Source organism: Petromyzon marinus, chromosome 58 (assembly GCF_048934315.1).
Source record: "Petromyzon marinus isolate PM22_M1 ecotype Great Lakes invasive population chromosome 58, UKy_Petmar_22M1.pri1.0, whole genome shotgun sequence".
Lineage (NCBI taxonomy): Eukaryota > Metazoa > Chordata > Hyperoartia > Petromyzontiformes > Petromyzontidae > Petromyzon > Petromyzon marinus.
In genome coordinates, this window is record NC_133724.1 from 4,208,679 (window position 1) to 4,235,813 (window position 27,135).

Sequence of the window (27,135 nt, forward strand, 5' to 3'; positions counted from 1 at the left end):
CCCCACCCTCCCCACCCAGCCCCTCCCCACCCTCCCCACCCAGCCCCTCCCCACCCAGCCCCTCCCCATCCTCCCCACCCAGCCCCTCCCAACCCACCCCGCCCAGCCCCACTCCTCCAACCCCCCACCCAGCCCCTCCCCACCTTCCCCCACCCTCCCCACCCGCCCCACCCACCCCACCCAGCCCCTCCCCACCCTCCCCTCTCCACCCAGCCCCACCCCTCCCATTTTTGGATGCACGACGGACGGACGGACACAACAATAATCCCCTGTGGGCTGGTGGTGTAGTAACCAGGAGGTTCCTACCAGTAAGAAAAAGCTACCAAGTTGCTCCAGGGTATCGAACTCATGTGCCGCATCCCCCCCCCCCCCCCCCCACGGCGTTTTCAGGCCAAAGTCGTGGGTGCGTCTTATAATCGTGTACGTGCATGTGTGCGGTGCCAAGACAAAGGTCCCCCGTGTAGCCTGTAACAGACTGTTGGGGGCAAGTGCTGTTGGCGAGCAGCACCTTGTGAAGGCCGGCACGGCACACGAAGGGGGTGGGTGGCCAACACCGCGCCAGGCCGCCTTTGTCTCCCTAGCGGCGATGTTCACGGAGGTCGTGAGCGGGAATCGAACTCAGGTCGGCAGGTTGGCAGCGCAGTGCGCTGACCACTACGCTTCCGCTCCCCGTACATTGTATTGGCACCTGCACACCAAGGCCGTAGCCATGCAGTCAACATTGGGGGGACCAAATCTTCCAGGGGGTCTGGGGTTCCCCCCCCCCCCCCCCATAAAAAATAATCTTAATTTGAAGACGAATTTCCTGCCCAAAATATTTTAAAAATTAACTAAACACATAGGATGGACTTTTTTTTTACAATAATGTCTAATAGTGTTATTGTATTACATTTCTCTGTTTCATTGTATGTAATGGCAGAGATTAGGTATTTATAAAGTACAACCATAACCACGATCATATAAACAGAAATCTATGCAATGATTTATATGAAGACAAGTCCAGATATTGTGGCCAAGGTTTAGTAAATTGTTGGTTTTATTTACATAGCATAGCATTTTTTGTAAAAAGTATTGTTTATAAAAAGTATTGTTTATAGCAATATTAGCATATTTTGAATATGGGGGGGGGGGGCACCCAATATATATTATAAATACGGCCTTGCCGCACACACGTTGACGATTATCTGAACCGGTCATGGGTCTCCCCTAGGTCGACTCAGCCTCAAATGAGAACCTGGTGCGGTGTGTAGTAAACATCGCCACTAGGGAGACAAAGGCGGTCGGGGCGTGGTGCTGACAACCCACCCCACGTGCACCCTTTCCGCCTTCATAGGTGCTCGCTAACAGCACTTGTCCCAACAGTTTGTTACAGGCTACATGGGGGATCTTTCTCTTTGTATTGGCATCGCACACACGTTTTGGTTGAATATTACTTTTCTGGAGCGTCTTACAATCTGGATAAATAGTATAATGTTGCAATACAAGATGATATACATCACAATGATCCAAACATTTAAAAAATATATAGTTTTGTCCCAAAGTCTCTGTCTGGCTGTTGTGTGTCATTGTTTGATACGTGGGTCGGTGTACTCTGCACTGACGCGACCAGAGAAACCCCGCGCTGTTTTCAGACAGATGCGCTTCTGTGGCCGTCTAGAAAGCCCTTCCTTCCGACATCAGAAAGCCACTGGGCGATAAGATGCACTCTTAAGCCTTTATTGAAAACTCCTTTCTTTAGAACCGCTTTTTTGTGTTTAATGTGGTGTCCTTTCCCCGCAACTCTGATTCATTACCACGGTTGGCTACGTACGGTGCGAAATGAGTTCAAATATATATTTTTTTATTATTATTGAAGATACTACTGGTTCGTCGTGTTCTGCAGATGAAGATGCCACTAGTTCTTCACGTTCTGCAGATGTAGATGCCACTGGTTCTTCGTGTTCTGCAGATGAAGATGCCACTGGTTCTTCACGCTCTGTAGATGTAGATGCCAGTGGTTCTTTACGCTCTGTAGATGTAGATGCCACTGGTTCTTCACGTTCTGCAGATATAGATGCCACTGGTTCTTCACGTTATACAGATGAGGATGCCACTGGTTCTTCACGTTCTGTAGATGCCACTGGTTTTCCACGTTGTACAGATGTAGATGCCACTGGTTCTTGACGTTCTGCAGATGTAGATGCCACTGGTTCTTCGCGTTCTACAGATATAGATGCCACTGGTTCTTCACGTTCTACAGATGTAGATGCCACTGGTTCTTCACGTTCTGTAGATGCCACTGGTTCTCCAAGTTCTACAGATGTAGATGCCACTGGTTCTTCACGTTCTACAGATGCCACTGGTTCTTCACGTTCTGTAGATGCCACTGGTTCTCCAAGTTCTACAGATGTAGATGCCACTGGTTCTTCACGTTCTGTAGATGCCACTGGTTCTTCGCGTTCTACCGATATAGATGCCACGGGTTTTTCACGTTGTGTAGATGCCACCACGCCATCTATTGCACGGCGGTTGAACTTACGACTCTCCGTCCGAACGGGGAACTGGAAGTACGGAAAGTTCGTAAGTAGTGGAGTCCATGTATAACGCCTGTCAACTCCTTATCAGTGCCCTACCTTATTACAGACCAATTCAGACCTTATTGGTCACCCCCGTGCCCCTTATAAATCTCAACGTTCATTCTAAAGTCCCATCACAAGGGAGAAACACAAACACATAGACAATTATTTTTTTTCGTGGCGATATTGAAACGTCTGTACGCCGTATGGACCTGAAAACTCAAAATTCCTGTAAAAGAATACGGGGTAAACCGTATGGGTTGACACAGGATGGTATAGTAGTGTAGCGTATAGTGTAGTATATAGTGTAGTGTATAGTAGCGCAGTGTGTAGTCGTGTAGTGTATAGTGTAGTATATACACGAATAGAACCAAAGAGTATGGATCCTTGCAGTCACGAAAGCTTCAAATCTAGAAGTGTAGTATATAGTAGTGTAGTGTTTAGTAGTGTAGTGTATAGTAGTGTAGTGTATAGTGTAGTGTATAGTAGTGTAGTGTATAGTAGTGTAGAGTATAGTTGTGTAGTGTATAGTAGTGTAGTGTATAGTAGTGTATAGTGTAGTGTATAGTAGTGTTTTAGTAGTGTAGTGTATAGTAGTGTAGTGTATAGTGTAGTGTATAGTAGTGTAGTGTATAGTAGTGTAGTGTATAGTAGTGTAGTGTATAGTAGTGTAGTGTATAGTAGTGTAGTGTATAGTGTAGTGTATAGTAGTGTATAGTTGTGTAGTGTATAGTAGTGTAGTGTATAGTGTAGTGTATAGTAGTGTAGTGTATAGTAGTGTAGTGTAAGTAGTGTAGTGTATAGTGTACAGCATACCTATCAACCCCTTATCGGCGCCTACCTTATCACAGACCAATTAAGACCTTATCGATCTGCTGTGTACAGACAGACAGAGTGAGTGTACTGGTACTGGTGGGGCGGACCCCGCACGGTCAAACAAACTTCTGTCAGCAAGTAGCCTCCACGTGTTCACTTCCACAATGACCGTGAAACCCAAGAATCTTAAGCACACCACGGGATTCTTGGGTTTCAATCGCGCGGCCTTCAACCACCACCACCACCACCGCGACCACAACCCGGGCCCCCTTCATCCCGAGCTGTTCCCCCTCTCACCCCGCCGCGGCTTCCCCTCGCTAAACCCCTCCAATGCCCACGCCGCATTCGCGCTGCCCGCTCGAGGTGTTAATCGCTCGCATTTGCATCCTCCCCACCACTCCCTCTCCACGACCGCCGCCACCGCCGTTTCCTAGCCGCGCGGCCGAGCCGGTGTACGAGGAGGGCGGCAGGAGGCGCTAGGCGAGACCGTGGTCGGCTCTCAGGCCTATAGCGTTGATTGGGTGGTGGCGGTTTTAACGACATAGCCTTGATCGTTTTGTTTAAAGAGTTGCGAGTTAACAAGATAAAATATTTTAAAAAACTCCCTTTGACAAGAGTAAAACTCTTAGCGAATGCAACGGCAGAGTCGGCGACTAACAATAATAATAACAACGAGAATAATAATAATATCAGGCTGTTGTCTAAACACGAAGCGATGGAAGGGGAATTGGCGAACGTTGACAAGATGCAGACGTGCGACGAGGATAAGCGGTTACTCAAGACGGCCTTGAAAGGTTTGGCATGATCACAATCAACACCATCATCACAATCATTATCATTACAAGCAACACCATCACAATCGACACCATCATCACAATCATCATCATTACAGGCAACACTATCATCACAATCATCATCATTACAAGCAACACCATCATTACAAGCAACACCATCATCACAATCATCATTACAAGCAACACTATCATCACAATCATCATCATTACAATCAACACCATCATCACAATCATCATTACAAGCAACACCATCATCACAAGCAAAACCATAATCACAATCATCATCATTACAAGCAACACCACAATCATCATCATTACAAGCCACACCATTATCACAATCAACACCATCATCACAATCAACACCATCATCACAATCATCATCATTACAGGCAACACTATCATCACAATCATCATCATTACAAGCAACACCATCATTACAAGCAACACCATCATCACAATCAACACCATCACAATCATCATTACAATCAACACCATCATCACAACCATCATCATTACAAGCAACACCATCATCACACGCAAAACCATCATCACAAGACCATCACAATAATTACAAGCAACACCACCATCACAAGCAACACCATCATCGCAAGCAACACCATCATCACAAGCAACACCATCATCATCACCGCTACAACGCTCACCGCTATAACGCGGTACACGCACCGCTATAACGTGGAACGCCCACCGCTACAACGCGGAACGCTCACCGCTACAACGCGGAACGCTCACCACTATAACGCTCACCACTATAACGCGGAACGCTCACCGCTATAACTCGGAACGCTCACCGCTATAACGCGGTTTCTGAGCGGTCGACAAACTACTCTGAGCTGCGCGGCTGAGCGGTACGATAGATATATATTCTTGGTTCTTTCGGTAAAGTCACCACGTAGAAGGGAAACAATAAAATAATAAAAATATAAAACAATTTCCCTTCTACGTGACTTTACACCACTGTTATATTCTTGGTTCTTTCGGTAAAGTCACCACGTAGAAGGGAAACAATAAAATAATAAAAATATAAAACAATTTCCCTTCTACGTGACTTTACACCACTGTTATATTATTGGTTCTTTCGGTAAAGTCACGTAGAAGGGAAACAATAAAGTAATAAAAATATAAACAATTTCCCTTCTACGTGACTTTACACCACTGTTATATTCTTGGTTCTTTCGGTAAAGTCACCACGTAGAAGGGAAACAATACAATAATAAAAATATAAAACAATTTCCCTTCTACGTAACTTTACACCACTGTTATATTCTTGGTTCTTCCGGTAAAGTCACCACGTAGAAGGGAAACAATAAAATAATAAAAATATAAAACAATTTCCCTTCTACGAGACTTAACACCACTGTTATATTCTTGGTTCTTTCGGTAAAGTCACCACGTAGAAGGGAAACAATAAAATAATAAAAATATAAAACAATTTCCCTTCTACGTGACTTTACACCACTGTTATATTATTGGTTCTTTCGGTAAAGTCACCACGTAGAAGGGAAACAATAAAATAATAAAAATATAAAACAATTTCCCTTCTACGTGACTTTACACCACTGTTATATTCTTGGTTTTTTCGGTAAAGTCACCACGTAGAAGGGAAACAATAAAGTAATAAAAATATAAAACAATTTCCCTTCTACGAGACTTAACACCACTGTTATATTCTTGGTTTTTTCGGTAAAGTCACCACGTAGAAGGGAAACAATAAAATAATAAAAATATAAAACAATTTCCCTTCTACATGACTTTACACCACTGTTATATTCTTGATTCTTTCGGTAAAGTCACGTAGAAGGGAAACAATAAAGTAATAAAAATATAAAACAATTTCCCTTCTACGAGACTTTACACCACTGTTATATTCTTGGTTCTTTCGGTAAAGTCACCACGTAGAAGGGAAACAAAGTAATAAAAATATAAAACAATTTCCCTTCTACGTGACTTTACACCACTGTTATATTCTTGGTTCTTTCGGTAAAGTCACCACGTAGAAGGGAAACAATAAAATAATAAAAATATGAAACAATTTCCCTTCTACGTGACTTTACACCACTGTTATATTCTTGGTGCTTTCGGTAAAGTCACGTAGAAGGGAAACAATAAAATAATAAAAATATAAAACAATTTCCCTTCTACGAGACTTTACACCACTGTTATATTCTTGGTTCTTTCGGTAAAGTCACCACGTAGAAGGGAAACAATAAAGTAATAAAAATATAAAACAATTTCCCTTCTACGTGACTTTACACCACTGTTATATTCGTGGTTCTTTCGGTAAAGTCACGTAGAAGGGAAACAATAAAATAATACAAATATAAAACTATTTCCCTTCTACGTGACTTTACACCACTGTTATATATTCTTGGTTCTTTCGGTAAAGTCACCACGTAGAAGGGAAACAATAATATAATAAAAATATAAAACAATTTCCCTTCTACGTGACTTTACACCACTGTTATATTCTTGGTTCTTTCGGTAAAGTCACCACGTAGAAGGGAAACAATAAAATAATAAAAATATGAAACAATTTCCCTTCTACGTGACTTTACACCACTGTTATATTCTTGGTGCTTTCGGTAAAGTCACGTAGAAGGGAAACAATAAAATAATAAAAATATAAAACAATTTCCCTTCTACGAGACTTTACACCACTGTTATATTCTTGGTTCTTTCGGTAAAGTCACCACGTAGAAGGGAAACAATAAAGTAATAAAAATATAAAACAATTTCCCTTCTACGTGACTTTACACCACTGTTATATTCGTGGTTCTTTCGGTAAAGTCACGTAGAAGGGAAACAATAAAATAATACAAATATAAAACAATTTCCCTTCTACGTGACTTTACACCACTGTTATATATTCTTGGTTCTTTCGGTAAAGTCACCACGTAGAAGGGAAACAATAAAATAATAAAAATATAAAACAATTACCCTTCTACGTGACTTTACACCACTGTTAAATTCTTGGTTCTTTCGGTAAAGTCACCACGTAGAAGGGAAACAATAAAGTAATACAAATATAAAACAATTTCCCTTCTACGTGACTTTACACCACTGTTAAATTCTTGGTTCTTTCCGTAAAGTCACCACGTAGAAGGGAAACAATAAAGTAATAAAAATATAAAACAATTTCCCTTCTACGTCACTTTACACCACTGTTATATTCTTGGTTCTTTCGGTAAAGTCACCACGTAGAAGGGAAACAATACAGTAATAAAAATATACAAAATTTCCCTTCTACGTGACTTTACACCACTGTTATATTCTTGGTTCTTTCCGTAAAGTCACCACGTAGAAGGGAAACAATAAAGTAATAAAAATATAAAACAATTTCCCTTCTACGTGACTTTACACCACTGTTATATTCTTGGTTCTTTCCGTAAAGTCACCACGTAGAAGGGAAACAATAAAGTAATAAAAATATAAAACAATTTCCCTTCTACGTCACTTTACACCACTGTTATATTCTTGGTTCTTTCCGTAAAGTCACCATGTAGAAGGGAAACAATAAAGTAATAAAAATATAAAACAATTTCCCTTCTACGTGACTTTACACCACTGTTATATTCTTGGTTCTTTCGGTAAAGTCACATAGAAGGGAAACAATAAAATAATAAAAATATGAAACAATTTCCCTTCTACGTGACTTTACACCACTGTTATATTCTTGGTTTTTTCGGTAAAGTCACCACGTAGAAGGGAAACAATAAAGTAATAAAAATATAAAACAATTTCCCTTCCACGTGACTTTACACCACTGTTATATTCTTGGTTCTTTCGGTAAAGTCACCACGTAGAAGGGAAACAATAAAATAATAAAAATATAAAACAATTTCCCTTCTACGTGACTTTACACCACTGTTATATTCTTGGTTCTTTCGGTAAAGTCACCACGTAGAAGGGAAACAATAAAATAATAAAAATATACAAAATTTCCCTTCTACGTGACTTTACACCACTGTTATATTCTTGGTTCTTTCGGTAAAGTCACCACGTAGAAGGGAAACAATAAAATAATAAAAATATAAAACAATTTCCCTTCTACGTGGTGACTTTACACCACTGTTATATTCTTGGTTCTTTCGGTAAAGTCACCACGTAGAAGGGAAACAATAAAATAATAAAAATATAAAACAATTTCCCTTCTACGTGACTTTACACCACTGTTATATTCTTGGTTTCTTTCGGTAAAGTCACCACGTAGAAGGGAAACAATAAAGTAATAAAAATATATTCGACACCCATTCGCGCTCGCCTGCGTGACCATCAACCCCCCCCCCCCCCTCCCCCCCGTGTGCGCGCTGCAGAACCAGAGGCGGTGGACCTGCAGCAAGCCGCCATGACAGTGGTGAACGTGGCAATGAAGGACCCGGCGTTTTGCAAGCATGCGGGCAAAATCTGCCACACCATTATGCAGGTGCCCCCAGACGGCCACCGCGGCCTCCCCCAGACACGCGCACGGGAGTCGCACTCCAGCACCGCGATGGACCGGATTAACTGTGACAATTGACACGTGTCCAGTGGCACGTTTCAGCCATAGATGCCTAGGGTCAGTAGTCAGAACTAGTTGGGGGCGGGGGATGGGGCAAAGGCCAGTTTAAGGAGAGGTGCGTTTGCAACACGGGACGTAAATATATCTCTCGCGACTCTCGGTTGTCTTATTAGCAGTGGCAAAGCGTTGTTCCAAGGTTGATTTGAAGCTTTCGCGACTGCAGGAGTCCACGCTCTGCAGTTCTTTCGGTAAAGTCATCACGTGGGTAGAAGAAGAGTAATAATAGGTCACGACGTTTCGATGGCAACGCAGGCGATCGTCATCAGGTGGGGACAACCACAGCAAGAAAAAAAAAAAAACTGCTGTCCCACCTGATTGACGATTGCTTGCGTTGCGATCGAAACGTCGTGACCTCATTATTTTTCTTCTACCCACGTGGTGACTTTACCGAAAGAACCACAGAGTATTGTTCCAAGGCTTGGGAGCTGCACTGGCAAAAAAGGCCGATCACCCCAGGAACACAGAGCCTTGATCTCCGAGTACTCCACAGCACTCCGAAGAAGGCAATCGGAAGATCGCAGGGACCTCAAAGTATAAAAAAATGGTTCGGGTTCCTGTCGATATGGCGAGGCTGTAACCCATTGAGTAATCTCAACAGCACTTTCATGGTTTCGACACCTTGGGAGACCATCGTACACGTGTGGAGTCCCCACTTTCACGCACTGGGGGGCCCAGTAGCTTTGCCAATGAGCACTGGTGACTACGCCGTCACTTCTTCTTTCGTACGGCTGCCGATGTCGATGCGGAGCAAGCAACTCACAATTTCGCGTTCAGGTCGTCAAGATCAGATAACCGCGTCAGGAGCAGCGGGGAGTGTCTGTCTCCGTGATGTCTCCTGCGTATTTGTGGGTCGGGCATTGGGTCGTTGTGCGGTGTCTGTTCTGGATGACCACAGTCGCACACTCCTGGGGAGTTTTTTTATTTTTTTAAATTTTCGATTTGTGCATCAGGTATCCTCATCTGCCATTTCCTGTTACTGATGAGTCCTAACGGGAACAAAACGAATCCACGTTCGTCTGTCGGCGGCATCACTGCTGTCGGTCGGTCACATTTGCCCCAAGTCATTTTTACGGTGACCTAAGAAAAGAGGACCACAATGCACCTGTTCAGGAAATGCTGGTGGTTTCTGCATATGAACAGAGGCTGTGTGATCTTTCACAATTGTGCGTGCCGTTTTGACAAGGCCACACGGGGTGTGACTTGTCTCTGTGTTGTTTTTGTTCCTGTGTGCGCGCCTTGGCCCCTGCTCGCGAAGATGAGTAGTGTCGTGGTCAGCGCGCTGCGCTACGAAGCCAGCGACCCAAGTTCGATTCCCACTCAAGGCCAACACCATTGAGGATTATCTGGAACCGATCCTGGGCCATCCCTCGGTCGACTCGGCCTCAAATGAGTACCTGGTGGTGTGTGCAAACATCGCCACCGGGGAGCCAAAGGGCAGTCGGGCGTGGGTGCTGCTGGCCACCAATCCCCTTCGCGTGCACGTGCCGGCCTTCATTGGCGCTACCCGCCGACAGCACTCGCCCCAGAAGGTCTGTGTTAAGGCTTTACGGGGGAGTGGGAATCTTCGTCTCTGTGCTTGCGTCCAGGCGGAGAGTAAGGCAGGAGGCTCGGCCTTGTTCAGACGCCACCTCCTCACGCAGCTGCAGACGGAGTTTGGGCGGCGCGAGGAGACGAGGAAGAACGACGTGCAGCGATGGGTGCTCTTCGTCACCCTCATGTGCAACCTCTTCGACCACGTCAAGGTGACGAGACTTGGGGCGACGTCTCGGAAGTTACCGGAGGGCCGCCGGGGCTCGCACGCGGCACGAGCAGCCGAACCGGCACGCAGGGCCGGTTCGGTGCGCCCGACGTGACGTGGCTGCGGACTGGCACGCCAACTCCGGTCAAACGCGCAGCGGCGGTTTTTGGGCTAAATCGGACAAGCATCAGAATCCGAATATTTATTGACACTGGAGGAATCCGACGAGCTTATAATAAAGCTCTTTTTCACGGACGTCCAGTAGCACAGAGCAAAGACGGTCACCGCGTCGCGCGCCCTTTCAGATGCACTTCTGCGGCCGTCTGGAACGCTCTTCCGATATTAGGAAGCCACTGCAGTTGACAAACTAATTTATTTTAGAACTGCCTCTTTTGTGTTTAGTTTGTTGTCCTTTCCCCCCCGCGCGGTTGGAACGTACGGTGCGAAAGAAGTTCAAATTACACGTGTACATAGTTTTTATTATTTAGCCCACCTGGTGCAGATAAAATGCAAAATTCACCCAGCCAGGGTCTGGCTAAACCGGCGTTCACCGTATAGCTTATTACCATTTTCTGCTCTCCCTAAGTACATGGCAGTCTTAACGATGCTACAAAATCATCTCGGTCTGCATTTCCATTCATACCGCGTTAATTTCATCTCGCCTTAGCCAAGCTTTGGGTTTGCGCTGAGTGGCCACGGTGGACGCTTTTCATCTCCATATATACAAGCTCCCACTCCGTCCTCACTTCGCCACGGCCAAGCGCCAAAAATTCCCACCCCCCCGCCCCCACCCACCCATGGTTCATCTGTCCCCTCTCTCGGAAAGCGTCGCCGCGTTTGAAACACGAGATAATGACAAAGAGATCCAGTTGACGACCTCGGCCCGGTCGCCAAAAAAACCGCGCGACAAAAATCCTTATCGCAGAGCCTCGCGCTGCCATCGCTGAGAACCCTGGGCTTGGTCGGAATCAAAAGTTTCGGGCCGCCCGCGATGAAAGAAACAAACAAAACAACCGTGACCCTCCCAGGCCTCGCTAGTTGACCGTTCCGGCCACCCCGATCGGAACAACGGATCGCACGACAAACGTTCAGCTCTCCGCGTTCCCCGTTTGCAGGTGAACGGCGCCCCCATGGTCGCGTTGGTGGGGCCCATCCACGACTGCCTCACTCGCCTCGCCCAGCCCGACGCGGTGTGCAATCCCCAAGAGGTATTTCCCCGAAGGCCCCCCCCACCCCCACCCCCCCCCCCGTTTACGAGTTTGTATGTTCTCTCTTGCTCTCTCTCCCTCTCTCTCGCGTCTCCCCACCCACACGTTCTGGGTTCTCCGGTTCCCACCGATAGCAATTAAAAATAAAAATCGGTAAGAAAAACCACGCATCGTCCTGCTGCTCTATTTAAGACAACGAAGCAGGCGGATTGCTTAACTATTCTGGCAAATCGCCCGATGAGATGACGCTGGATGCAGTTACCAGCGAAACGTCGTACTACTCATAACGTAAACGTTGTGGATTTACTCTCCCAACGCACCGGTGGGCTGAAGCGGTAACTAATTGGCGCGTTTTGTTTACGTTGACGAGCCTTACTGGCCGTGTCGGGCGGCGGAGGGTTACGACACCTTTACACTTAACGTGATCTGACCCAAAAACCTTTATCATGAATGGGAGAGAAGGATCGTCACCGACGTTGCCCGTCAGCGGGAATCGAACTCTGGTCGCCGGGTTTCGCAGCGCAGCGCAGCTAACCGCCCCGCGCACGCACACACGCACGGGCGTTGCCGCAAGCTTGGCATCCCTCCCCACCTCCACCCCCCCGTGAGCCTTGCCTCCGGCACGGCAGGTCGACTGCCTGGCTCGCGAGCTGCAGCGCATCGGCGAAGGCCTGGAGGAGGCGGCGGCGGCGGCGGCGGCCGGACCGGCGGGCGACTCTCGCATGGACGAGCTCTTCTGCGGCCTCCGCGACGCGTTCCTGCTGGGCCCCGATCTGCCGTCTCTGTCGCGCCTGCTGCTGCTGGAGCTCATCGAGGTGCGCGCCGGCGGCTGGGAGCTGACCGACTCGGCGACGCGCTACTACTACAGCGAGCTGCCCGAGTAGCCCGACGACGAGGAGGAGGGACGGACGGACGGACGGACGGACGGAGAAGAGGAGGAGGAGGAGGAAGGTGGAGGAGCAGGAGGAGACAGCTGTGACGGTGTTCTCCAGGGCCGGGATATCCGATTGTTTTGAGTGATCCGTTGAAGATGCCGTCTTGACCGCAGCCGTTTGACGCCGCCGCACTCCCGCTCCAACGCCTTCTTCCCCCTCCGCCAGGTCCCCTGCAGCCGCTGCTCAGGCGACGCGCGACGAACTCCCAAGATGCGAGCCCGCGATTGGCTACGTCAAGTTGCCAACCAAATCCGACTTGATGTGTTTCTGCGTGCGGTTTGTTGGTCCCTTGCGGCTGAAAACGGTCGACCCGCCAACCCCGAGAGGACCCGGGTGGTTTTTTTTCGTTTTTATCGTGGGCGGCCGAAACGTTTGATTCCCCACCAGCGCAGGGTTCTCTGTGATGAGGATTTTTATTGAGCGGTTGTTGGTGGCCGGGCTGAGACCATCAGCTCACTGCGTTTGAGAACCCTGTTTTAATCCCAGCTCGGTCTATGCAAGTCTGTGGGTCTCTGTCTTAAGTCTACACGTCTCTATACGAGTCTGTGGGTCTCTATGTGAATCTATGGGCTGATACCATCAACTCGCTGCGCCTGAGCACCCGTTGTAATAACAGCTACGTCGATGTACAATCTATAGGTCTGTTATCTAAGTCTGCAGAGGGTCTCTGCGAGTCTGTGGGACTCTTAAGTCTGTGCGAGTCATTGGTGGCCGGGCTGAGAGACCATCAGCTCAGTGCACTTGAGAATCAGGTTTAACCCCAGGCAGCTGGAACCTGGCTTCACATCGAGGGTCTCAGTGGTGCTGCCGATTGACTGTCTCCGACACGGCCGTGATGAATCCTCCAAAAGCAGGAAAAAAATAACTCGGACTCTAGGATTGAACCTGGAATGCAGGATCCTCAAGATGTAGTGACACGGCCATTGTGAAATCACTCGCCCGTATGTTGTCGACAGAGAGAAATCCGTTTTGATTACACGTGGCCTAAACCTGGATCGAACCCAGGTTCTCAGGAGTGCCAGCTTCGTCCACCCAGCCGCCTCTGAAATCACACTTCCCATCGGGGAGTACGAATTTTAACGGCATCGGCTTTCCGTGAATTTACAAATCGGCAAGTGTAGCCCTTGCCGAATTTTAAGATGCGGTGTTACAGTTAAGTTGCTTATAAATATATATTTTTTAAAATGTAGCGGCGGGTCGCGTCTTTTCACTTTCGTAGTCTGTTTTTAAATAAACGAGCGGGTTTCGTCTGAATCTTTCTTACTTGCCACCGGAAGTTCATTTCCATGGCTGCGTCTGGACCAAAAAAAAAAGAAATCATCAAGCATGACGATCACTCCGACTGCCAAACCAAGACCTTGTGACGACATTAATCCTTTCTGAGACAACTGCACGTTTGCAGGGTGTCCCCGTTCACCCCCGAATCTCGGAGCGTGCAAGCGTCTGGGCGGTAATTTTATTTCGAGGCGTAGTAGCAGCGCCGTTATTCTTAAAGACGTCATTACTCGCCGCAGAGAACCGCAGCGACACGTCCGTCGCCCCTTTATTGCAGCTGGCGTCAAACTGTGCCACGCGCCCTCCCGCATGGCCTTGTGGGAGCCTCGGTACCGATAAAGTGATTTCCATTCCGTAGACGTGCGTGCGCCTGGACGTCATTGAAACGGAAACGGAAGAGGGGAGGAGGAAAAGTAACGGTGCAGGAAGGGGGTGGGGAGAAGCAATGATCAGGCCAAGATGTTGAGGATGATGAGAGGGTGGTGATGATGGTGATGAGAGGGTGATGATGGTGATGAGAGGGTGGTGATGATGAGAGGATGGTGATGGTGATGATGATGATGAGAGGGTGGTGATGAGAGAGTGGTGATGATGAGAGGGTCGTGATCGGGTGGTGGTGATGAGAGGGTGATAATGACGATGAGAGGGTGGTGATGGTGAGAGGGTGGTGATGATAGTGATGATGAGAGGGTAGTGATGGTGATGATGAGAGGGTGGTGATGATGAGAGGGTGGTGATGGTGATGAGAGGGGGGTGGTGATGATGGTGAGAGGATGGTGATGGTGATGATGATGAGAGAGTGGTGATGATGAGAGGGTGGTGATCGGGTGGTGGTGATGAGAGGGTGATAATGACGATGAGAGGGTGGTGATGGTGAGAGGGTGGTGATGATGAGAGGGTGGTGATGGTGATGATAGGGTGGTGATGATGAGAGGGTGGTGATGGTGATAGGGTGGTGGTGATGATGAGAGGGTGGTGATGATGGTGATGATGAAAGGGTGGTGATGGTGATGATGAGAGGGTGGTGATGGTGGTGGTGATGATGATGATAGGGTGGTGGTGGTGATAGGGTGGTGATGATGATGAGAGGGTGGTGATAGGGTGGTGATGATGATGATGAGGAGAGGGTGGTGATGATGGTGGTGGTGGTGGTGGTGATGATGATGATGATAGGGTGCTGGTGGTGATAGGGTGGTGATGATGATGATGAGAGGGTGGTGATGATGAAGATAGGGTGCTGATGGTGATGATGAGAGGGTGGTGATAGGGTGGTGGTGATGATGATGATGATAGGGTGCTGGTGGTGATAGGGTAATGATGATGATGAGGAGAGGGTGGTGATGATGATGAGAGGGTGGTGATGATGGTGAGGAGAGGATGGTGATAGTGATGATGATAGGGTGGTGATGATGATGAGAGGGTGGTGATGATGATGAGGAGAGGGTGGTGATGATGAGAGGGGAGAGAGTAGCAGAAGTGAGTGGCACGGAGGGGAGGGGTTGAGAGAAACCAGGGCCGCAGTCAAACCCGTCGGAGCTTGACTAACTTTTCCCGTTTATTAACTAAACACCGAATAAAACGGTGCATTACGCGAGAACATACAACAAACAAGCATTGCATTAACTTCACGTACCTTTAATATTAACGATGATGACAATGAGATAATGCGGAGGGGGGGACGGGGTGTTGTTAGACGCAGGAGGGGCCAAGCCACCCTCCCCTCTTCCTCCCGAGCCATAGATACGCAACAAAGACAAAGATCCCCCGTATAGCCTTAACACTGTTTCGTGGCAAGTGCTGTTAGCGAGCAGAGATGCCAACGCTCACTCCACCTTTACACAGTGGCGGATGAAGCTAGGGCGGAGGGCCTGTAGCAAAAAGAAATCACACAAATATTAAAAAAACACGAAATTTTTACTTGCACAGTAAAGTAATTGTATTTTTTTTCATTTGCTATACAGCCAGATAATACGACGAATCGCTAAACATGAAACACCCAGTCGATCGATAAAGCTGAAGGGCGGTATAGTACTATAGCAATAGAGCAAGTTTAGAATCACCGAACCGGAGTTGATAGCTTGAAAGCGTTTAGCGCGGGGTCCCTTGAAAGTGCGGGGCACGTAGCATATGCAGCTAAATTTCGATTTAAAGCTTTCGTGACTGCAGGGATTCATCTTCTTGGTTCTTTCGGTAAAGTCACCACGTGGAATGGAAATAAAATAACAAAAATAAAACGTAATACAATAAAAAATATAAAAAATACGTGACTTTAACCGAAAGAACCAAGATCATTTGCAGATACTTGTGCTACTTGGATCATCCGGCACTGGTCGCGAAACCCGATTGCTGGTAACCCTCCGTCGCCCGGTCTGCCGCCTTGTTCCCTGCACTGAAATTCTCCCAGCGCAATCAGTAGATCAGTGCGGTTCTTTTGAAATATTTATCGTCTCAACAAAACTAAAAAGCGCAACACTTCCCTGCCACTGCGCTTACATAGCTGTCAACCCCTTATCAGTGCCCTACCTTATCACAGAACAATTACTGACATTATTGGTCAACCCCCCCCCCCCGTGCCCCTTATGAATCTCAACGTTCATCCTACGACGTTCCATCACCAGGGAGGAACACAAATGCATCGACAATAACCACCACTACACTCACCACTAGTACACTCACCACTCGTACACTCACCACTACAAACCTGTCAACCCCTTATCAGTGCCCTACCTTATCACAGAACAATTACTGACATTATTGGTCAACCCCCCCCCGTGCCCCTTACGAATCTCAACGTTCATCCTACGACGTTCCATCACCAGGGAGGAACACAAATGCATCGACAATAACCACCACTACACTCACCACTAGTACACTCACCACTAGTACACTCACGACTACACTCACCACTACAAACCTGTCAACCCCTTATCAGTGCCCTACCTTATCACAGAACAATTACTGACATTATTGATCACCCACCCCCCCGTGCCCCTTACGAATCTCAACGTTCATCCTACAAAGTCCTAAACAAATATAATTGTTGTGACCCGGATTTGAACAGCGTAAACCGTGTGGGTTGTTGACACGGTATGCGCTTCACCCCGTGATTACGCAAACCGCTCATCATACCACGCGGTCGCGCTGCATAACAGGCGAACGCGCCGCTCCGGCTAAGCGACGTTCCGGGAAATGCCCCTTCTTCATGGCACACGTAGAAATGGTGTCGGCGGGTGGGGGGTGGGGGTGTGCAGATAAACGAGAGAGAGAGAGAGAGATCGTTCGCACACAAACTGCGTTTTATTCTTGGGAGGTAGCGGGCACGTGGGAGCGGGCTCGTGTTTGGCAGTGCAGAGCCGATACAGATTCCGTTGATTTTGTTACAAAAACGAAAAAAAAACCACGGGAGCCGCGAGGAACAACCGACTCAACTTTAGACTTACGTGTAGAAAGTCGTCGTGGGTAACCATGGCAACGGTATCTATATATGTATATATTTTTGTTTTAAACGTGGATAACTTACGGCAACCGGTGTGGGTGGGGGGTGGGGGGTGTGTTAAGGTTGTTATTCTCGCAAACGAAAGTTACACGAACTGTCGAATGCCCCCCACGTAGTCCAAACGAATTGAGTAACCCCCCCCCCCAAATATTCACGTATATTATATAGCGTGCGACGGTATATAATAGTACTCTTTAGTTATTTCGGTAAAATCATCAGGTGGGGGAAGCGTGATGCTTCCCCCACCTGATGATGGACGCTTGTGTTGCGCCCGAAACGTCGTGATTTATTTTAAGTTTATACCTACTACGTGATGACTTTACCGAAAGAACCAAAGCGTATGGGATCCCTGCAGTCACGAAAGCTTCAAATCAAGATTATACTGGTAGTACACCGGCCCACAGGGGATTATTGTGTCCGTCCGTCCGTCGTGCATCCAAAAATGTGAGAGGTGGGGCTGGGTGGGGAGGGGAGGGTGGGGAGGGGCTGGGTGGGGAGGGGAGGGTGGGGAGGGGAGGGTGGGGAGGGGAGGGTGGGGAGGGGCTGGGTGGAGAGGGGAGGGTGGGGAGGGGAGGGTGGGGAGGGGCTGGGTCGGGAGGGTGGGGAGGGGCTGGGTGGGGAGGGTGGGGAGGGGAGGGTGGGGAGGGGCTGGGTGGGGAGGGGAGGGGCTGGGTGGGGAGGGAGGGGCTGGGTGGGGGGGTGGGGAGGGGCTGGGTGGGGAGGGGCTGGTCACCCCGTGGTGCCCTTATAAAACTCAACGTTTTACCTACTCACCCCGGCTTGTGCCCGCCCTCACAGTCGGACATATTGTGCGGAATGCACCACGTGGTGGTGCCGTTGACCCTGGCCATTGACCGAGCAACCCAACGTTCCAACTACCAGCACCTTCCGCAGGAGAACGTGTTATAATGGTAACCCGGTGACGACGAGGAGGGGGGGTGGGGCAGAGTGAGGGGGGTGGTCTGAGCTAATTAAATAAAGGGGCGTGGCCATAATCCACTTTAGCCACGCCCCCCCCCCCTCGTTGCGCGCAACCACAAGCTCGCGAGCGAGCGGACACATCAGTCGCGCGGGCGGGCGGCAGGGCCAAGGTCACGTGATTCCCAAAGCGGCGATTGATTAAGTTTTTCAGTTTTTTTTTCCAGTGTCATTTATTAGGTACTAGCCGTACTACTAGCCGGCTTCGCCCGGGACTTGGATTCACCACGCGCGGCCGCCTTTGTCTCCCCAGTGGCGATGTTCACACACACACCACACACCAGTTACTCGTTTGAGGCTGAGTCGACCTAGGGGAGGCCCAGGACCGGTTCAAATTATCGTCACCGGTGGTGGCCGTGAGCGTGAATCGAACCCGGGTCGCCGGGTTCGTAGCGCGGCGTCGCGCTAACCCGCTACACTATAAATGCGTTACGCTTCCACGTGCACGGGTCACGTGACAGAGCTGACGTCATAGCTCACTTGCCGTGCAAAAACATAAATGCATTATTGAGCTCCCCCCCACCACCCCCCCCCCCTAAAAAAACCCACAAAAGTCTATTTTTATAATTCCTGCATGGTGTACAGTCTAGAAAGTACCCACATGGCAAATCTCCAGTTTGTTGCATGTCGGGAAGTAACGCTAAACATTTTGTACAGACAACACACATTCACAACTTTGCCTGTTATGTACTGTATGTATATATGGCGATAACCCTGTGAGCCATGCGGCTGTTGACTTGGTTGTGACCGCGACGAAACAACAACACGAACAAGAAAACATCTCAAAGTGACTGCTACACGCAAACAGAAACATCCAGAGGGGGGAAAAAAAACACAGCAAAAGTCTTCCAGCAACAAAAAAAAACACCCACCGCATTTCAACGCTGTGTGCAAAAAAATCCCAGTAGGGATGCAAATCAATCAATCAATGACAACCATAAGACAATGTGGATTAAAGTTACCGGGCTAGCTCGCTCGACCCGAATCCCCTTTCACGCGCTTCGGCGAAACCCATAACCCGGTGGGTCCCCTTCTGAATACAGATCGAAACTTTAAGCTTTAACCATCATCATGATTAGTGTCGTTATCATCATGATTACTACAACCGCCGCCACGGGGCAAACGCCTTAACCATGCCTTAGCGGCTCGCCTGCTCACGCGACGCTAGCCTAACACAGAGGCGGCTCCACCTCATACTTCTACAAGACGCGGGCATTATAGCCCGGCACGGGCGCGTCACCTGGGGGGGGGGGCTTGGAGAGGGGGAGGGAGGGAGGGAGGCAGCCGTCACCGGCAGCGCAGTCGCGACCGCCTTCCTAAATCTCGTGGGGTTCGAATCCCGGCCGAGGCGGTTGGGGTTCGGATCGGCTCACACCTTCATCGCTCATGGGGGGGGCGGTGCGCAGGGTGGTGGTGGTGGTGGGTGGGGGGGTCCATAAATATTGAGAGCCGGCAGTGGTCGTGCCACACCACGGGGCTGACTCCCGAGTCCTCCACGGTGAATGTGGAATTGCCCCCCACCCCCCTACCCCCCCCACCCCTCCACGGGCTCAGGTGCTGGGGGATGAGTTCACCACCGGGGCACGCAAGAACAGTCGGCTGGGATGGCCTCTCGCTGGGGCAGTTCGAGAAGAAAATTTACGGCACGCAGAGGGGACTTCGGACACCCACATTCTTTGGGTCTTTCGGTAAAGCCACGCAGATAGGTTGAATAGAAAAAATGACAAAAGATAACTACTGCCGGAGATCCCCTGTTGTGACCGCGTTCCATGCCACGCTCTGAAAGTGTAGTGGCCTCGGGGTGAAGACGCTCGCCACACAGCCGGAGTCAAAACCTGGTGTGGTCTGAACGCTTAAGAGCTGGAATTTGGGCAAATTTGAGTTAGGATTCAAACACAAAACCGAATTGAATGCGATGCCATTTTATTTCGAGGCCACGATCGATCGCTCTACGCTCGAGGACGGGCGGGTGGGCAGGGCGAAGATTCGAACCCAGGGTCTCGGCAGGAATTCGGCTCAGCAGCCTCTGATCTCTGAGCCACCTCCGATCGTCCACGACCGGTTCTGACCTCGGCGAATTTTTGGCAAAAACAATAACCAACGAGACAACGAATATGTAAATATATATATATATCCCGACATCGATGGCACCCAAATCACATCGGGAGAGACGGGGTAGGAACCACGGAAACTCCGGGGAACGACTCCGATCCCCGATTCACGAAAACGGAGGAGGATGATGAGGAAGAGGAGGAGGAAGCGGAGAGGGCATCGTCACAAAGAGCGGTGGTGATTCACTTCCCGACGGCTATCGCCCGGCTCGTCAATCACCTCGAGGTAACAACCACAGCTGCTGCATGCTCCCTGCATCAACAGCAGCACCCACCGGTTCTAAGAGTGCGGAGAAAGGGGCTGGAACACTTTAGACAGGGGGGGTGGGGAGTGGGAGGTGGGGGGGTGGAGGAGGAGAGGAGGGGGAGGGCAAGGTCACGATTGGCAGCAGCCAGATTTCTTCTTCTTCTCGGAGTTGATGTAGTCCTGGATGCGGAACTTGTCGTTGGGCAGCTTGATGGCTCTGTGCTTCAGCTCCCTGTGGAGACGGGCACACCGGGTGGAGGTGCGGAGACGTCACCACGGGGATCATCGTGCTGATTGGTGAACAGTGTCAGTGGTGAGCGGTGTGAGTGGTGTGAGTGAGTGGTGAGCGGTGTGTGGTGTGAGCGGTGTGAGTGGTGTGAGTGAGTGGTGAGCGGTGTGAGTGGTGAATGCTGATTGGTGAACAGTGTCAGTGGTGAGCGGTGTGAATGGTGTGAGTGGTGTGAGTGGTGAGCGGTGTGTGGTGTGAGTGGTGAATGCTGAGTGGTGAGCGGTGTGAGTGGTGTGAGTGGTGAGTGGTGTGAGTGGTGTGAGTGAGTGGTGAGTGGTGTGAGTGGTGAGTGGTGTGAGTGGTGAGCGGTGTGAGTGGTGAGTGGTGTGAGTGGTGTGAGTGGTGAGTGGTGTGAGTGGTGTGAGTGGTGAGTGGTGTGAGTGGTGTGAGTGGTGAGTGGTGTGAGTGGTGTGAGTGGTGAGTGGTGTGAGTGGTGAGCGGTGTGAGTGGTGAGTGGTGTGAGTGGTGAGTGGTGTGAGTGGTGAGTGGTGTGAGTGAGTGGTGAGTGGTGAGTGGTGTGAGTGGTGAGTGGTGTGAGTGGTGAGCGGTGTGAGTGGTGAGTGGTGTGAGTGGGGTGAGTGGTGAGTGGTGTGAGTGGTGTGAGTGGTGAGTGGTGTGAGTGGTGTGAGTGGTGAGTGGTGTGAGTGGTGTGAGTGGTGAGTGGTGTGAGTGGTGAGCGGTGTGAGTGGTGAGTAGTGTGAGTGGTGTGAGTGGTGTGAGTGGTGAGTGGTGTGAGTGGTGTGAGTGGTGTGAGTGGTGTGAGTGGTGAGTAGTGTGAGTGGTGTGAGTGGTGAGTGGTGTGAGTGGTGTGAGTGGTGAGTGGTGTGAGTGGTGAGCGGTGTGAGTGGTGAGTAGTGTGAGTGGTGAGTGGTGTGAGTGGTGAGTGGTGTGAGTGGTGAGTGGTGTGAGTGGTGAGTGGTGTGAGTGGTGTGAGTGGCGAGTGGTGTGAGTGGTGAGTGGTGAGCGGTGTGAGTGGTGAGTGGTGTGAGTGGTGTGAGTGGTGAGTGGTGTGAGTGGTGTGAGTGGTGAGTGGTGTTGGCGGCTAAGTGTCGAGCTCTCACCTTGCAATGGCCATGAACGCCAACTCGACGTTTGTGCCGGTTTTGGCACTCGTCTCCATGAATGGAACTCCGTACTCCTGGCTCACGCACACACACACACACGCACACACGCACACACACACACGCACACACGCACACACACACACGCACACACACACGCACACACGCACACACACGCACACACGCACACACACGCACACACGCACACACACACACGCACACACGCACGCATACACACGCACGCACACACACACAGACACGCACACACACACGCACACACATACACGCACACACACACACACACACACACGCACACACACACACACACGCACACACACACGCACACACGCACACGCACACACACACGCACACACGCACACGCACACACGCACACACACACACGCACGCACACACACGCACCCACACACACACGCACACACACACACGCACACACTCACACACACACACGCACACACGCAGGCACACACGCACACACAAACGCACACACGCACACACGCAGAGTAACGCTTGAGTACTCACACACGCACACGCCAAACACAAAGTTACCCCGTGTAGCCCACCCAGGCTGCTGAGACAAGGGGGCTGTTAGCGGGGGTCGGCGTGGCCAGCACCGTGACCGGTCCGATCCTAACCGACGCATCGCACCGGCTGCTGAATATTTGAGGCTGAGTCGACCTAGGGGAAGCCCAGGAAACCGATTCAGGGATTTTTAATCACCACCGATGAGTGCCGTGGACGGGAATCGAACCGGGACGGAGCAGTGCGCCAACAGCTGCGCCACCACTCCACCCACCACGTGTGGCATTCCAAGGCAAAGATCCCCCGTATAGCCTTTAACAGACTGTTGGGGCAAGTGCTGTTAGCGGGTGGCACCTATGAAAGCCGGCACGTCACACGAGGGGTGGGGGGGGGGGGGGGTGGGGTGGTGAGTGGCCAGCACCACGCCCGGCCGCCTTTGTCTCCCCAGTGGCGGCGTTGAACGCACCGCACCAGGCACTCATTTGAGGCTGAGCCGCCCTGGGGGAGGCCCCCGGGACCGATTCAGATCATCGTCAGCGGTGGCCGTGAGAGTCGTGTCGGACTCGGGTCGCCGGGGTCCGTAGCGTGAGGCGCGCCGATCACTGCGCCACCGCTCCCCACACGCGTGTGGGCCTCCCGTGGTGAATCAGAAACGGCAAATCGATGGGAGGCTATTATCAGAGGCCCCGCTTTCAAGAGACAAAAGATTCTTTGTGCACCGAGGCCGTCATTTACGCCGAAGACGGCCTGGGCGTTCTGCCGTGTCCTTGCACGCGTGCACGTACGCGTGTGTGTGTGTGCGTATGTGCGACCCGGTTCGTATGTCAGTGTGTTGAACTTCTTTTGCGCCGTGCGTAGCCATTGGTGGTGCGGGGAAAGGACAACAAATTAAACGTAAAAAGCAGTAGTATAATATAATAATAGGGGGTTTTCCCCTTTTTTTCTGGTAACAAAACTGAAACCTTTTTGCAGGGAATCGTGTGTGCATTAACCACAACGCTCGCGGTCAAAATTCAAACAAAAAAACACGCTCTGATAATGTATGATGCATTGTCCTTGAAAGTGATTGGTCCACACCAGGCCACAAGTATTGTGGTTAATGCACACACGACTCATTGTAAAAAGGTTTCAGTTTTGAAACCTTTTAAGGGGGGGAAACCCTCTATTATTATATTTTGGTACTTGCAAAGGAGGTCTAATGATACAAAAAGCAGTTCTAAAGAAATTAGTTTTCAATCTAGGTTGTTCGTTCCAGTTCATCGGTCCCGGGTCTCCCCTAGGTCGACTCAGCCTCAAATTAGTAACCCTGTGCGATGTGTAAAAAATAAACCAACCCATTGGCACTGGAGAGACAAAGGAGGCCGGGCGTGGTGTTGTGCCGTGCCGGCCTGCATTGGAGCTCGCTAACAGCACTTGCCCCAACAGTCCGCTGAGGCTATAGGAGGGGATCCTTGGTTTTTTCGGTAAAGTCACGTATGTAGAAATACAATAAAATTATATTCAAACAAAACAATCACGGCGTTTCGATCACAACGCAAGCGATCTTCATCAGGCGTCAAGAACAAATCACGGAGGTAAATTCAACAAAAAAGATGAGAGACGAGAATTCAACAAACCTGCAAAAACATTACGTGAAGCACAGCCAGTCATAATGCTTCACATAATGTTCTTCAGGTTTGTTGAATTCTCGTCTCTCATCTTTTTGTTGTATTTACCTCCATGATTTGTTCTTGACACCTGATGAAGATCGCTTGCGTTGTGATCGAAACGTCGTGATTGTTTCGTTTTAATATAATTTTATTGTATTTCTACATAACGCGACTTTACCGAAAAAAAAAACAAAGAGTAATTTTATGCAGTCGCGAAAGCTTTAATACTTTATTGGGATCCTTGGTGCTGAGTGTTACCATCGGCCAGGCGTGGTTGCTGGCCACCCACCCCCTCGTGCGTCGTGCCGTCCTTCGTCGGTGCCGCTCGCTAACAGCTATTTGAGTCTGTCGAGGCTACGTGGGGTAGGGCGGGGGACCTTTGTCTCTGCGAGTCACCGGGAGGTCCTCACCTTCGCGAGACGCTCTCCGTCCTCCCTCTTCACGGACCTTTCTCCGGCCATGTCCGTCTAGATCACGTTCCGGGGGGGGGGGGGGGTGGGGGAGGGGGGGGTCCAGGTTTGCGTTTCGTCGAACCGAGGTGAGAAGTCAAGGGACGGGGCGGTGAGTCCCCGTTACGCGAGATTTCTAAATCAAACGTCTCTCGCACGGTGGAGCAGCGACCGTTCGACCACCCGGGTTGCGACCTTCCACGCCGCCAATTGGTCGACGATCGTTGGCGACGAATCGGGACCGGGGGGGGCGGGTGGCCGCGTGGCCGATGCGGCCCCCTAGGATTGGCACGAGCGGCGCCCGCCGAAGATTCGTCGGCCTGCGAGCGGCGCGGCCACGAATGCCAAACCGTCGACCGCCCGCGTCGTGAAAACTCCGCCGCCGCCGCCGCTAACCTCCTTTAAAGGAGGAATTGGCGGAGATCCACTCTTGCTTCTGAAAAGGCAATTGAGTGGATAGCAACATCTGAGATTATTTTTTTTTTGTATCTGCTGCTATTAATTCATACCAAAGAAGAAGTAGAAGAATTCTTGTTTTTTTTTTTTAAGAGGTCCTTGGGTCACCACATTGACAAAAGCGATAAAGTACAGAAAGAGTTTGACAATGAAGCAAATAAAAATCTGAGCAGAGATTACCAGATAGAGATCAGAGACTACCAGATAGAGATCAGAGCAGAGACTACCAGATAGAGATCATAGCAGAGACTACCAGATAGAGATCATAGCAGAGAATACCAGATATAGATCATAGCAGAGAATACCAGATAGAGATCAGAGCAAAGACTACCAGATAGAGATCATAGCAGAGACTACCAGATAGAGATCAGAGCAGAGACTACCAGATAGAGATCATAGCAGAGACTACCAGATAGAGATCATAGCAGAGAATACCAGATAGAGATCATAGCAGAGACTACCAGATAGAGATCAGAGCAAAGACTACCAGATAGAGATCATAGCAGAGAATACCAGATAGAGATCATAGCAGAGACTACCAGATAGAGATCAGAGACTACCAGACAGAGATCATAGCAGAGACTCCCAGATAAAAATCATAGCAGAGACTACCAGATAGAGATCAGAGCAGAGACTACCAGATAGAGATCAGAGACTACCAGATAGAGATCATAGCAGAGACTACCAGATAGAGATCAGAGCAGAGACTACCAGATAGAGATCAGAGACTACCAGATAGAGATCATAGCAGAGACTATCAGACAGAGATCAGAGACTACCAGACAGAGATCAGAGCAGAGACTACCAGATAGAGATCAGAGCAGAGACTACCAGATAGAGATCAGAGACTACCAGATAGAGATCAGAGCAGAGACTACCAGATAGAGATCAGAGACTACCAGATAGAGATCAGAGCAGAGACTACCAGACAGAGATCAGAGCAGAGACTACCAGACAGAGATCAGAGCAGAGAATACCAGATAGAGATCAGAGCAGAGACTACCAGATAGAGATCAGAGCAGAGACTATCAGACAGAGATCAGAACAGAGACTCCCAGATAGAGATCAGAGCAGAGACTACCAGATAGAGATCAGAGCGGAGACTACCAGATAGAGATCAGAGCAGAGACTACCAGATAGAGATCAGAGACTACCAGATAGAGATCATAGCAGAGACTATCAGACAGAGATCAGAACAGAGACTACCAGATAAAGATCAGAGACTACCAGATAGAGATCAGAGACTACCAGACAGAGATCAGAGACTACCAGATAGAGATCAGATCAGAGACTACCAGACAGAGATCATAGCAGAGACTACCAGACAGAGATCACAGCAAAGACTACCAGATAGAGATCAGAGCAGAGACTACCAGACAGAGATCAGAGACTACCAGATATAGATCAGAGCAGAGACTACCAGATAGAGATCAGATCAGAGACCACCAGATAGAGATCAGAGCAGAGACTACCAGATAGAGATCAGAGACTACCAGATAGAGATCAGATCAGAGACTACCAGATAGAGATCAGAGCAGAGATTACCAGATAGAGATCATAATGCCACTTTCCGCTCGCCCCTCCACTCCTTCCCGTCCCTCCCCTATAACCCCTGTGGCGATCCCAAAGTGCCCCTCTGTCGCTGTCACTCAGTCCTCAATACCGCGTAGCACGCCAACCCCCCCCCCCCACCCCGTCAACTAAAAACCATCGCACTCTGTCACCGTTTCGCGAGCTATGCCAAGCACCTTGAGTGAAGGGGATCTGCCCTACGAATACCAACTCAGATTTGAGATCGGGGCCATGCGGTCGCAGGCACCGGTTGCCGCGTCTGCAATCTATTTCGTCTCGCCGGTGGAAGGGGGCCTCCGGCCTAAATGAGCCCCCCCCCGCATGCCTCTCTCTCCGCCCGTGCCACAGCGCTGCTTTTTGACTGCCGCGGTCGGATGATGGGGTAGGGAA

At 49.6% G+C, this 27,135-nt stretch overlaps 2 protein-coding genes across 2 annotated transcripts in view; one reads left to right on the forward strand and one right to left on the reverse strand.

Annotated features, from left to right (window-relative positions):
* The first annotated feature begins 3,312 nt into the window (after window positions 1-3,312).
* MIF4GD (MIF4G domain containing) lies at window positions 3,313-13,881 on the forward strand. The gene is made up of 5 exons (XM_032976127.2): window positions 3,313-4,165; window positions 8,497-8,606; window positions 10,328-10,483; window positions 11,595-11,687; window positions 12,317-13,881. Exons 1-5 carry the CDS (start codon window positions 4,087-4,089, stop codon window positions 12,569-12,571), a joined length of 693 nt encoding a protein of 230 aa, XP_032832018.1. The 5' UTR covers window positions 3,313-4,086; the 3' UTR covers window positions 12,572-13,881.
* Window positions 13,882-18,525: 4,644 nt separating this feature from the next.
* LOC116955120 (ras-related protein Rab-37-like) overlaps window positions 18,526-27,135 on the reverse strand; it is a 62,427-nt gene continuing 53,817 nt past the window's right edge. The window contains exons 8-10 of the mRNA XM_076052875.1: window positions 24,679-24,735; window positions 22,080-22,156; window positions 18,526-20,961 (exon numbers count right to left, since the gene is read on the reverse strand). Coding sequence (XP_075908990.1) covers window positions 20,859-20,961; window positions 22,080-22,156; window positions 24,679-24,735 — 237 coding nt within the window. The 3' untranslated portion in view covers window positions 18,526-20,858. The remainder of the gene's footprint in view (window positions 20,962-22,079; window positions 22,157-24,678; window positions 24,736-27,135) is intronic.